Source organism: Argiope bruennichi, chromosome X2 (genome assembly GCF_947563725.1).
Source record: "Argiope bruennichi chromosome X2, qqArgBrue1.1, whole genome shotgun sequence".
Classification (NCBI taxonomy): Eukaryota; Metazoa; Arthropoda; class Arachnida; order Araneae; family Araneidae; genus Argiope; species Argiope bruennichi.
Genome location: NC_079163.1, coordinates 42341714 through 42354785, shown reverse-complemented (window position 1 = coordinate 42354785; position 13072 = coordinate 42341714). Strand labels below are relative to the sequence as shown.

Genomic DNA, 13072 nt, shown 5'->3' with positions numbered 1-13072 from the left:
GAAGCTGATGTTCTGAAAATGAAAGAAGTGTGCGAAGAAAGTGCATCAACTTCTGTACAACACGTGGCATGACAATTCGACATGTCCAAAAGCACGGTGCATCGGGTAATGAGGAGGGATGCGACTCTGTTCCCTTACAAAATTCAAATCAATCAACCATTGACCGATTTGGATGGTTTAAGGAGGTTTGATTTTGCAAACACAGTGATAAATAAGGTTGAATGTTGCGAAATTGATTTTAATCGGATCTGGTTGTGTGACGAGGTGCACTTCCACCTCCAAAGATACGTTAACAAACAGAACTGGAGGTTTTGGCCGCTGAAAATCCTTATCATGCAATAATTCGGCTACTACACCCACTTAGGCTCACAAGTTGGTGTGCGTTTTCTGCCGAAGGTATTATTGGGTCAATTTTTTTAATCGAAAATGTCAAGTCACCGGTGAAGCTTATTTTGAATGACGGTGCCATCCCATTCTTGCACGGCATAGACAAGATAAGCGATTCTTGGTTTATGCAAGATGGTGCTGGACATCACCGCTCTCAGCGAAACTTCGATCTTTTAGAGGAACATTTTCACCACAGACTGATAGCGTTGGATTCCATTACGAAAACAGGCATATTATAGACTATCCACCTTAATCTCCGGATCTTAACCCGTGTGACTTTTTTTTATGTGGACGTCTGAAAGACATAGTGTATCTCACATAGCCCTCAACATTGGACGACTTGGGAGTAGCAGTTGAAGTCGAGGTCAAGGAGATTGGAACAGATATTTCGCAGAAAACAATTGCGAACTTCAATTCCAGACTTCGTCATGTCATTTGCTTGAACAGTCGACATTTCGGAAATCTGTTATATTGAAACTTCTTAATAAATATTGGTTTTCACTTTTTTTTTTTTTTTTCCTCTCATTTCTTGAAGTTTTCGTAACACAAGCTTCACGCCTTAACTTAAACTATGACGCTATATTCGGAGACCCCACACGTTATACATCAAAATATTCGTCTTGTTGTATTCTATGCGAATCTGTAAATGTTAGACGCTGCATATCTTGTGGGACAACCTGTAATAGTTTTTTTACAATTCCATTTTAATGTTTCCGATTGCATTGTTAAATTGAATCTACATAAACTTCGTTTCTTTTTCATTTTGATTTCATTATCTCAGGTGACATTTAGTTGGAATCTGCAATGTATTTTATCATAGCATTCAATCTTCCCGGGGAAGCATCTCGAAATAAAGACGGGAAGCTTCCGGCATGGGGATTGGTTCTCTCCACCCTGGAGGGTACACAAAAAGGTGAGGGTCTGGCTTCTCCCATCGATGACGGGACGTACTATCTTAGGGACGGGTTGTGCCGTGGCCGGTGATCCGCCAATATTGCTGTTGCGGCGGTCCTGTCATTCAGTTATTTTATCCGTGTGTCTTCGGGTGGGTCGGACAGTTAGTGATATGATTTATCATAGCGTCCATTTCGTACACTCAGCAGAAAGACAAAAGAAAGGATTGCAACACTCCCATACATAAATCTAACTCTATAACAAAATCATTCCAATGAAATCGACGATGTAATATGAGCTGAAATACCCGATGCCGAGGTCGATAAGGATTTAAATGAAGTTCAGACAAAAAAATGTGATACCTTTAAGTACCCTGAATCCAACGCTTTTTTACCTTTTTTTCCGCATTTAACAGACTGAGCCTCAGCAACACGTGACCAGGTACAGCTAGAAGGAAATAAAATACATTTCAAAGAACGTAATGATAATGATATTTGGAAACTCAAGCAGAAATTTTGAAATAATTTTAAATTACCGATATAAATCAATGTTGTCAAAACAACTTATTAGCATTAAAATTATTTTACTTTGCAAATAAGATTTCTCTTCCACCAATAATTTGAATGAAAATTTTTATGCATAGCTCGATGACAAAAAAAAAAATTACATAATTTATTCTAAATATTCTAAGAATTTAAAGATAAAAACTAAGAGATTTAATTTGTTTTAATAGTTTGAAAGATGCAAAATTTATTAACTTATACATTCATAAAGTAAAGATTAATGAAAAGCAAAGATCTTCAATATGAAAGAATATAAACAAATTTCTTGATAATTTTATGAAACAGGTCTTACTCATGTGATAATAAATTTTAATCTTAGCATATAAAAAAATGTTTTCCTTTGTATTCAAATACTAAGGATTGAATAAAATAATTGACTTTGTTGGCAGAAGAAATGGTAGAAACAATCAAAACGCATCTCATTTTCTATTCAATTTCAATTCGCATAATTAATTGGTATTGATCCACAGAGTAAGGTCAGATTCTCCCCTCCACTCAATCCAAAATATCAAATACCTCCAGGAGAGTCTAATAAAAAAATTGGTTTTAAATAGAAATGTTAGTACTAAAATAATTAAATTTCATTAAATAAAAAATAAGTTCAAATTTTCTTTTTAAACTGGGTAGAATTTGTACCGCATTTTCATACAGATCTGAATGTTTACTATTATGACTGATCCTCTATACAAATATATTCAGAAAATGTGACATTTGGGTCAGTAATTATGTTTCAAGTATACAGTTTTTTAAATCGATACGAAACTATCTCATTTTAAATTATTACATTATAAATTTTATTTTCGTTATGAAATATTTTTAAGACATTTTTATCAGCTATAAGTTTAGAATATGACATTTTAATGCATTCAATTTTCACAAGATAATTTCCAAATATCTTATGAATCTAACTTATCATAAAAGAATTTCAAAGGCGTTGTTTTGTTTTTAATCTCTCAAAATTTTTATTAATTGATATGTAAACCCTAATGCAATTTTTTTCCCTGCATTGTTTTATATAAAAGAAATTTCATTAATTTCTTCATTTCAGATTCATTTTGAATTTCTTTTTGAACGTTACGAAGTAATAGAAATAATTATTGTGCTTAAAAATTCAAATCTCTGTTTAAACTTATGAAGGAAACCAAAAATGATAGAACGCGTAAATTTTATTGCAACAACAACGCCTTTACATATATTATTGGTCTGAGGCGATTTCAGGTTTTCAACAGAAGTTCTCGGTGGGATTCCAAGTCTCTTGAATGTGATTGTTTATCAATCATTGACATACCATTTCGTCAACCACTTCTGTCGGAGGTCTTCACGATTAATCTCGTTGGAAAACATTCAGCCGATTATATAAAACATTTGCCAGTAAAAATAAATAAATAAAAAATAATTGACTCGATATTTATTCTTTTTTTGATAGCCATCAGGAATGATTTAATTTATTTTGTGCTTAAGATATAAAAAAGATTTTTAGCTATTTTTAGTGAAAAAAAATGAGGAAAAAAAAACTTCTTTTTTTTCCTGTTATTTTTTTTATTATTATTATTCATTTATTGACACTGATTAAATCGGATATTTGATGGGTAGCAATATTTCAGATGATACTCTTTTTCTGTTGTTAAATTAAATTATTGGCTAATTTATTATTTTTGTTTGAATAGCTTTCAAATTTTAATAATCTGAAAAGGTACAATAACCATACACAATAATAACGTATTTAACTCAGCAGATTTTTAAAGTTTTCTTAATACTTTACAAGAACCAAATCTGGGAAATACTTAATTATTTAATTTATATATTAAATTGGGGTAATTTTATGCGCAATGCGAATCATATAAGAGTATCTTATATGCGCAATTAGACTTTTACACTCTTAATGATAAAGACAAGCCATAGATAGTGTCATTTTTACGAATACCGCTATAAAATTATTTTTGAATCGAGAAAAAAAATCCTATGAAGACTTTTTTTTTTCCCTTCAAAATTATGTAGATGCCCTGAGATTCATGGGGATCTCAATTGGATTATCTTGTTAAAGGGTAAAATACACAAAAATAAGAGGAGACTTTTATAAACTACAATCTTTAAAACCTTTATAATTATAATATTTATATTAGGGAAATAATGTCTTAATTTTACTGATATTTTTTTTAATTCCTAAAAGTATATAGTTTTGCCAGACACAAACACCGCATTTGGCAATGTCCTATACGATACCGATTTCTGTTGAGAATTCAGTTAACCACGTGATATCCCTGGGTGGAACTAGCTGCCAGTCATGTGTCACGTGGTCTCCCTGTTGTTGTTTAGTATTTTTTTTTTTCTAGCAGAAGCGAACTGGACTCCTGTACTAGAGGGAGTGTTATCTCGGCTCTCGGATTCCGGCTCTTTCCGAGAGAGTTTTATGTGTAGTTCTCTAGGCTTTCTACACTAAGGCGTATTCACGTGCCTTTTGTTGTTATTGTTACCAATAAACCCCAGAAAAGACAACATGTGTCTTCAAGTCATTTCACTCCAGAACACAATCTTCACTATCGAATAAATTATTGTGCAATCAAGAAACGCAACGATAATTTAACAATTTCTTAAACATTTTCTGTGAAACATGGCTAAAAATTTTACATTTTAAAAAAATGCAGTATTTATTTTAATATATAAGAATTTTAATAGGAGGGTATTTTAGCTACTTTATTAATACTTTATTATTAATGGAGTTTTGAGATTTTTTAACATACTTAATGAGCGTTTCTTTTATTAAAATTTTCTCTGAAAAAATAAAATACAATTTCAATAAAAATAATGTGTAGACAAAGCAATCTAGAATATACATGATTGACAGTTGAAAGGCTGGTTGCAACTCTTTTTCAGAAATTTATCTTCCTTTACTTTTAGAAATTTCGATTCGATTTTTTTTTAATCTTTAGTTTAAATTGATAGACACTCAGTAAACTTTACTGGTATTTTCCTGAAATGACTTTTTTGCAAATTTATGAGATTATATTTTCGAATCTAATGATTTTAGTTGTCTTTTATATACCTCTAGAACACTTTGTAGAAAGGGGGGGGTGAAGGAGGAAGGAGAAATTTTATATTAAATTGTTAATTTGTTTAACTTCATTTAAATTAAAAATATTCTAAAGAAAATTTGTTTATTGCAAAAAGGAAAAAAGAAATATTTTTTATGCGAACATTAAAATTTTTCCTGTTAAATTCCGAAATCCATGAAATTTTAATAAACGAAGCATTTTTTTCTTTATCATATTGCCAACCATAATATTGATGATATGTAAACAAAAGTATTGATGTTTCGGCGCGTGGATTAACACGCATTGCCAAATTTACTATAAAGTATTAAAACATTACTAATAAATGAAAGACTGCCAGCCATGTAGGATAACGATAATGAATTTTAATTACAAATTAAATAAACAAATACAGATCATGATACATTGGACGTATATCCATCGACCAGAGCGAGGCAGATGTTCGGAGAAAGCCGGAAAGCCAGGAAGTGAGTCACTCGTTTCCGTTGGGGATCAAAGTTCATCCCCACATGTGTAAGTGACGCTTATCGCCAGCTGACGAAACAAATAGTCATTTCTCGCCTGTTTGGCGGCTGTAATGTATATGTTATGCCAGCATTCAGATTTTCTATTATATATTTAAAAAATGTTTACATTTGGATGAATTTCTCTGCGTCACCCAAAATCTTTTTAAAAATCCATGAAGAGAAATTTATCATTGGTAATTTATTTAAAATATTCCTTTTATTGTTAAAAGAGCTTGAAAATAAACCATAAATCTGTTTTAAAAATTGGGAAATCATTCAGAGCAGCGGAATCCTCATGCTAACCAGGCACAGAAAATTTAATTATGCGAATATTAAATCATTTCAATCATGGAAAAATAGTAATTATGTTATTTATATCAATTTAAGGATATCACATATGAAATTTGTTTGGAAAATTGAATATCTGCAGAAACTTTTTCAAAAACAAATAAATATTTTTCTACGGAGACTTGAGACCGAAAGAGCTCTTGCTCTAGTACAGTGAGACAAGCCGCACTATTGCTTCCAGCAATGGTCATTATCTTGAGATAGGATCGGGAGAGTTCGGACCTAACTCTTTGTCAAATGGGAAATTCTCTGCATATGATAAGTAGGTTCTGCAGCCCTCCACAACTATTTGTGGGATGTCTGTTCCGGGAATGTAACGGCAACGTTATTCTTGTTTGAGAGCTTCCATTGGACAGATAGTATCGATTGTTACTTTCTATTGTGATTCAAGACTGGTAATCGAAATATCACCAGTAAGATCGTATCAAGGATTTGAATCATACACCTCTTTGAAAAGTGTTGATCACTGGCATTTGTGACATTTTGATATTGATTACGCAATAACCGCTCGTAAAATATTCGTCATCCCATCAGGTCGATCTCTATAAAGTGTGAATTTCTTGTCTGACACTTCCGTTCATGCAACTGGTCAAGATTTCAGACCGACTGTGTTTGCCTTCACCGACAACTTTTCAATTTATATTGCACTACAAAATATTTTTTCTAATTTTCCTATTATCCGCAGCCTTACTCACTAAATTATAGGAAAATTTCAAAGAAATAAACATATTGTCTTGTATAAGATTCCAGGACATTTTACAATTCATGGAACGAAAAGGTGGATTATATCGCAAAATCAATCACAAATTATAGCCATAAGTTCACTGGATTGCATCGGAGGACATCCTTTTCCATATGAAAGAAAATTAAAAGGAAAAAAAAAAAAACATCAGAAAAATTTAGCCATATCAAGTATTATGAAGAATTTGAAGACATTTCCAATATCAGAGCTATCGCTATAAACAGAGAAGGGAAGATATAATTAATGCAAGAATTCTCAACAAAATATTAATAACATCAGACCTTTTAAATAAATTTGGTCTTTCGAAAAACCCAATTTACAATTCATGGAAATTTATTAGGACGATATTCTACTTCATTGTTCAAGATCCTCAACTATTCGACGCGTTTGATGGAATAAACAGTAACCTTCAGATGCAAGAAACTCATTAGCAAAATTTTTGTGAATAAACAAAATCCTTATATTTTCCTCAAAATCTTTTATTTGTGTATTTTTACATTTATTACATTGAATCTGTGTGAATACGGGATGACAGCCTCTGCAGTTAAAAATCCCCAAATTCTCATTAATCAATAAATCAATACAAGCTTGAAACATTTGTAGTGTGGATGCTATAAATTTCACAGCTGTATTCTACAGCGATTTTTTTTTCTTTTTTCCTAAAAGTTTTACATTGAAGAGCTGAAATTTTCCTATCTTCCACAGGTAAAACTACTTATATTTTCCAATAAAGGAACACTAACACAAATGGAGAAGCATTTTGATCAGTGGTCTTCTTGCGACGACAACATGGAGATACAAATCGATTCAAGCCATGATGAAACTTGTGTTAACGCAGAAAGATCTTTTGTGTATAATTCAATTCCTCTTTATTCTGAAGAAGAAGCTCAAGCTTTAGCAAAAAGATTAGATAACGATGAAACATTTAAAGAAGCAATGAAAATTTTAATTGCATGGTTAGAAAGAGGGGAATGTAACGAGATAAATTCGGCGTGCTTTTATTTTTTGATTCGACTATGTTGGAATCGTGTTGAAAAACTTCAAGTTGAGGAGAAAGAATACCAGGAGAAAATTAAACGTTTAAAGAAAAGTGTAGTGAGCAGAAGTTATTGCATTCAACTTAAGCTGATTGAAATTGAAGAAATATTCAGTACAATAGAAAAGCAAAACTTGTGGACTTGTTTCACTCAGGATCATTTGGAAAAAATACAAGAGATGAGAGAAGATCTTTTGAATTTCAAGCGAATTATTTTGGAAGATTGTGTATTGGAAAAAGAGTCAGATGATAAGAATATTGAAGATGAACAAGCAGAAAGTAGTGTTCATGAAATGCAAGCTAAACTTGGTAGTTTAACTTCTGAATTAGATATTGTTTATGAAAAAACTGAAGAAATGCCATTAAAATATGAAGAAAATAAAAATGGAATTCTAAGACTAAGGATAAAAAAGGAAAAGTTCAAGGCACGTGAAAAGAAAGAGTATCTGATTATAAAAAGAGAAGAAAAACCATGTCTTCTTGTTGAGGTTGCTCCTCAGTCTTATATAGATAAAAAGGAAATCCATGTTATTTCTTTAATTTCTATTTTTTTGTTTGAATTTCCAAATGAAGCAGTTGTAAAAAGTATTTATTTCCATTTAAAGAAATGCTTTAAAAACACTAATGCACGCTTTAATATGACAGATGTAGAAAATTTGTTGAGGAAATATCCAAACATTTTTAAAGAAACCAGGCTTCTTTTTCCTGAGGTGGTAAGAAAATGGAGTTGTATAAGTATCACTCCGGAAACCAGGAAAAAAATAATTGATAAGAAATTACATATTCAGAAATTACCTACGATAATTGAGAAGAAATTGCCGAACGAGAAAGTGCCCAATAAGAAATAAATATATACCTCCAAAAATATTTAATGGTTCAATTAAAATTTTAAAAAATGTTTTAATGATTTAAAATTTGTAAAAATGTAGTGTTTGATTAAATGTGACTAAATTTATATAAAGATAAGCTACATCAACTTATTTTATGTGGAATTAATGAACAGTAACTCTGTCAATTATGTATGCAATAAGACTGCAATTTCCATTGTAAATAGTGAGTATTTGTTTTATTCCAGTTGAACTGAAAGACATCAGTTGTATATGAATAAGGAGGAAATAGTTCCAACTTTAATTTTTGTTTTAGTGTGCACCTCATTTTATTAAATTAGATGCTGTTGATAATAAAAACATCAGTGTCATGGTTTATCAACTGAAGAAGTTACAGTGATCTGATTAGAAGTTTTTTGTGAATAATTTTTTTCTCCTGTGTTTACTGAAACTTGCGGATTAAAGCATCAGTACAAATGTACTTTTCTTTTTTGTCTTTTGTAGTGTTGCACTTTCTCGCAATTCTTTTTGGTATATCAATACTATTCCAGTATTATTTTTGTTTGTACTCTGTGTGAATATAACTATTTCAATGGGCTAATTATACTGCAAACTTTGTTGTACGTGAAGAAAATGTTCTTCTTGTGGTACAGTTATACAAACATTTCATTTATAAACTGTGCAGTTATGAAAAAGAAGCTGAATGATTAGATCACCTAAGAGAAGGTAAATATATGTAACCTATCCATGTATCCTTGCTAACAATAATGTCTTTTCATATTTAATTTATGATCTGCTCTGTCCAGTTGGTTCAATTGTTGTGGTCTTTAGGTAAATTTAAGTGGACTTTAAAAGTGCTTAATTTTGAAAAAACATTCTTAAAAATTGCTTAATTTTCTTGAGAAGTGCAAAGATAACTTATTGTTTCCCATACATTGGAATAATCTATTCATTAAAAAATATTTTATAATTATTTTATTGCTCCACAATATGAAGGAAAAAATGGAAAATTTCTTTTTATTTATCAATTGAACTTCCAATATTTAAAGAATAAATAAAAATGCAGCTTATTTTTTAGTTCATGAACTAGATAATGTATTTCTTTAGCTGCAAAATTTATAGCAAATTATTTGATAAACTTCTGAACAAGAAGACTTTTGCTTTATACCTATTTTTTACCAAAAAGCATTTTTTTAATGATTTTTTTGCTTAACTGATATAATTTGGTTTTGTTGGGGTTTTTTTTTTTTTTTCCATTTTTTTTAATGCAAATATTTAAAAATATAAGTATATCGGAATGTTTTTCAAAAAATTCATCCCATATGTAGTCGCATACTTTAAACATTATATAAAAAAAGGCCTTTACTAAATTTCAGAAGTTAGAAGCAATAAGAAATTTTTTCATAGTCTGACCCTTTTTAGATGCTGCTATTATTTCCTATTAAAAAAATGTTTTTTAAAACTTATTTAGAACATGGCATTGATCTATTGTCATTTTCGTGGCAATTTTGCCTGTCTTTTGATGGTAACCATTCCAGAATATGTATTTTTTATCTTTTTAAGTTTTTATCTTTTTGTAACTAAAAATTTTTTAATGTAGCGAGTCAATACAGGAGGAAATTTACACTTCCTGTCCCAGCTATGTCGAATCTTATTTCTTGCTGCATATTTAAAAATCGAATAGAAAGTTTTTGGTCATACTATACTTCGATATCAATGACAGCATTTTCAGAAATGATTTATCTCTCTAAATAAACTAGTAGTTTATTGGGTAGTTAAACTGGTAAGAAATATTAAAAAGGATCACAGATCTTGATTGTTAATCTTCTAAAAGTTTACTTAATTTTTTGGTATCAATAGTTTTTTCATTTTGTGATCCTTTTTTGTTTTTGTCAAAACCAAAAAGACATTTGTTTTATAATAGAAAATGTTGTACAAGTCCAGAAAAAAATATTAAAATTTAAAAATACATATTTAAAATTAATTTTTTTCAATAAAAACCATGCGTTATTATAAAGCAGAAAATAACCTATGGTTAGAAAATACGCAGGTTTACGTATGCATACATGTACAAAGGTGCTTAAAAGTACTTATTTTTTGCAGCAATTTCTCACTATGTACACTGTTTTCTGCTTGCATTTCTATATGTTAATTTAATTATACATTTTATGTTATTGCTGAAATGTGGTAAGTGTTATTTAGAAACTATAAAATTCCATGTATGATTCAGTTATAATAGAATAAAATGAAAAGTTGTTCTGTGCAATGCTTATTTATTCATTTATTTTTAGCTCTGTAAACATCATTTTATTGTTTTGGTATTCAGTACATTCTTTCTAAACGAGGAGCCCTGTTTAGAAGAATCTGGCTTTCTGTGGCATTTGTCAGGAATATGGCTTGAACATGATGGGCTTCCAACATATTCATTCCTTGTGTTCTTTACTGACAAATGTTATAGAAGTAACATTCTTTGAGAAGGAAGTCCTTGTGGGCACCCCTGTAATCATTAGATTTATTCCTTTAATTTACTTCCTTTGGGCTCTCTGCAAAAAAATAAGTCTCAGAAAAGAATTCATAAGTAGAGCAGATATAATTGATAAGATTCTCTTCACCTGTAAATCTGTTGTACTTACAGTTTAACTTAATGTGTGAGAAGAAAAAATTATTTAATGGTTCTCTTTCTGTATTTCAGCCACTTTAAGTAAATATTATATTAAAGTTCTTTTTCAAAAAAAATTTCCAAATTGTTAATTATAATCATATTTTATATATATATAATTCTGGAATGAAATAAGGTTGCTCTTTTTTTATCACACAAACTGTATTATTTTCCATTTGTGCTTTGAATGCCAGTTGTGTATTTCTTTTACAGTAGTGAGTGGAATTTTTTGAAAGAAAAATTCACCATTGCAACTGTAATATGGTCCACATATTTTATATTTTGAAAAACTGATAATTTCTCCCTGAAGTAAATTTAGTCACAACTCCCATTTACTCTAAACAGCTGTTACTAAGCCAAGTTCTTGAACAGTATAAACAAATAATTCTTTACATTATTAATTATTTTTGTTTTCAGTTTCAGGTATATGTCTGTAATGGTTTAGAAATTTCCATTTGTTTACGTTTAGAGTGGACTCCCTGTATATTTTTGCCATCAATATCAAGAATTTTCTTATATCACTCCCAGTATTTAATAAATGTATTTGATGTTAAGTAATTTTAGTTTTTCAAAAAGTTATTTCTCTCTATATAAAGAACAAGGAAGCTTGATATTGTATGTGAAGTTTAAGAAAAAATTAATACATAGTTTATGAAACTTATTAAACCAATTTATGAAAATGTGTTAATTCAATCTTTATAACCTATTTTTTTTATATATTCTTTCATTCAGATTTGAAAAGGTACCTGAAGTTACTTAACAGATACAAATTGCATTAAATGTTTATTTTTCTGGTTCATTAGTTATTTGCTAAAGAATTGCAAAATTCATTTTTATATTATTTAGTAGTTTTAATTATGCATGAGTTTAAAAAAATGATTCAATATAATTTTTATAAGTTTTTTGAGTTTATGAATTAAATATTCTTTTGCAAAAATTTATCAAATTGCAGTTTTAAATTAAAAATTACACATGTATGCAGGAACATGGTAAGCATTTCATTTTGGATAGGGAACAGTAAAAATGTGGAGTAAATCATCTTTCGTAAGCTTTTGATGATAAAGATGTTAGAAAGATACAAACAATTTTGAAAAGTAAAACCTTTAGATTCTTTATATGAATGTTGTTGACTTGAAAAAGAAATATTTTTAGGTTGCCTAGTTAATAATCATACTTGTGTACGGGAGGTACAATATTATTTATGATTGAAAATTAGAAAATTATTATACATATAAAGTCTCTTGCAGTATATCTGATCAAAGTTCTTACAAAGTAATAAGAGAGCAGTGGTATTAAAAGTATTTTAATTGTAAAATTAAAAAATTTACAATTTTAATTGTATTTTTTGTAAAATTAAAAATGCATAAATGCTTATAAACAAACAAAAAAAACTCATATTGAGATATAACTATTTTTACAAATTATCTTATAATGGTTTCATGGAAATTTCTTTCAAAGCAAATTTTGATCTGCATCTTTACTGACTTTAGAGATCATATGTCGGCAACATCACAAACGACACATCATTATATCTTTTAAAGTAAAGAGCTACATTAATTAACCCATATGTTTATCACTTATGTTCCTTTGAATATGGTTGAAAATCAACTTCAAAACCTTAAATTATCTTTCACAACTTTGTGAAGATAATAATGTTAGAATGACACAAACAATTTTGAAAAGTAGAATTTTAGTAAATTAAATGTTATCAGTGAAATATCTATTAAATTTGTGCTTTTACTTTTACATATACAAAGAGAAAGAACAATTGTCATCATAATATTCAAACTTGGGATTTTGAGGAAGACAACCTGAATCTGAAATGTTCACTTTTGAAATTATGTCTGTCTGAACATGGGAAAACCTAAAAATGCTTTGAGCTGATAGGATGAAACATGTCATCGTAAAATCAAATTTGTGAATTTTTATTAAATTTGAATGAAATCCATTCAAAGAACGTTTGTCTCTCTGTTTGTGTATAAATGAACACAATAACTACAATGTATATGCTAAATGAATGAAATTTGCTATAAAAATTTAATATCTGAAGTGCAAGTCCG

At 29.5% G+C, this 13072-nt stretch overlaps 1 protein-coding gene across 1 annotated transcript; it reads left to right on the top strand.

Annotated features, from left to right (window-relative positions):
* The first annotated feature begins 6231 nt into the window (after positions 1–6231).
* On the top strand, positions 6232–11606 carry LOC129960828 (ecto-NOX disulfide-thiol exchanger 1-like). The gene is made up of 2 exons (XM_056074488.1): positions 6232–9079; positions 11430–11606. Exon 1 carries the CDS (start codon positions 7238–7240, stop codon positions 8372–8374), a length of 1137 nt encoding a protein of 378 aa, XP_055930463.1. The 5' UTR covers positions 6232–7237; the 3' UTR covers positions 8375–9079; positions 11430–11606.
* The last annotated feature ends 1466 nt before the right edge of the window (positions 11607–13072 follow it).

Bases quoted from the DNA above. Each gene is read 5' to 3' on its own strand.
- LOC129960828 (XM_056074488.1), top strand. From the start codon at position 7,238: ATGGAGAAGCATTTTGATCAGTGGTCTTCTTGCGACGACAACATGGAG.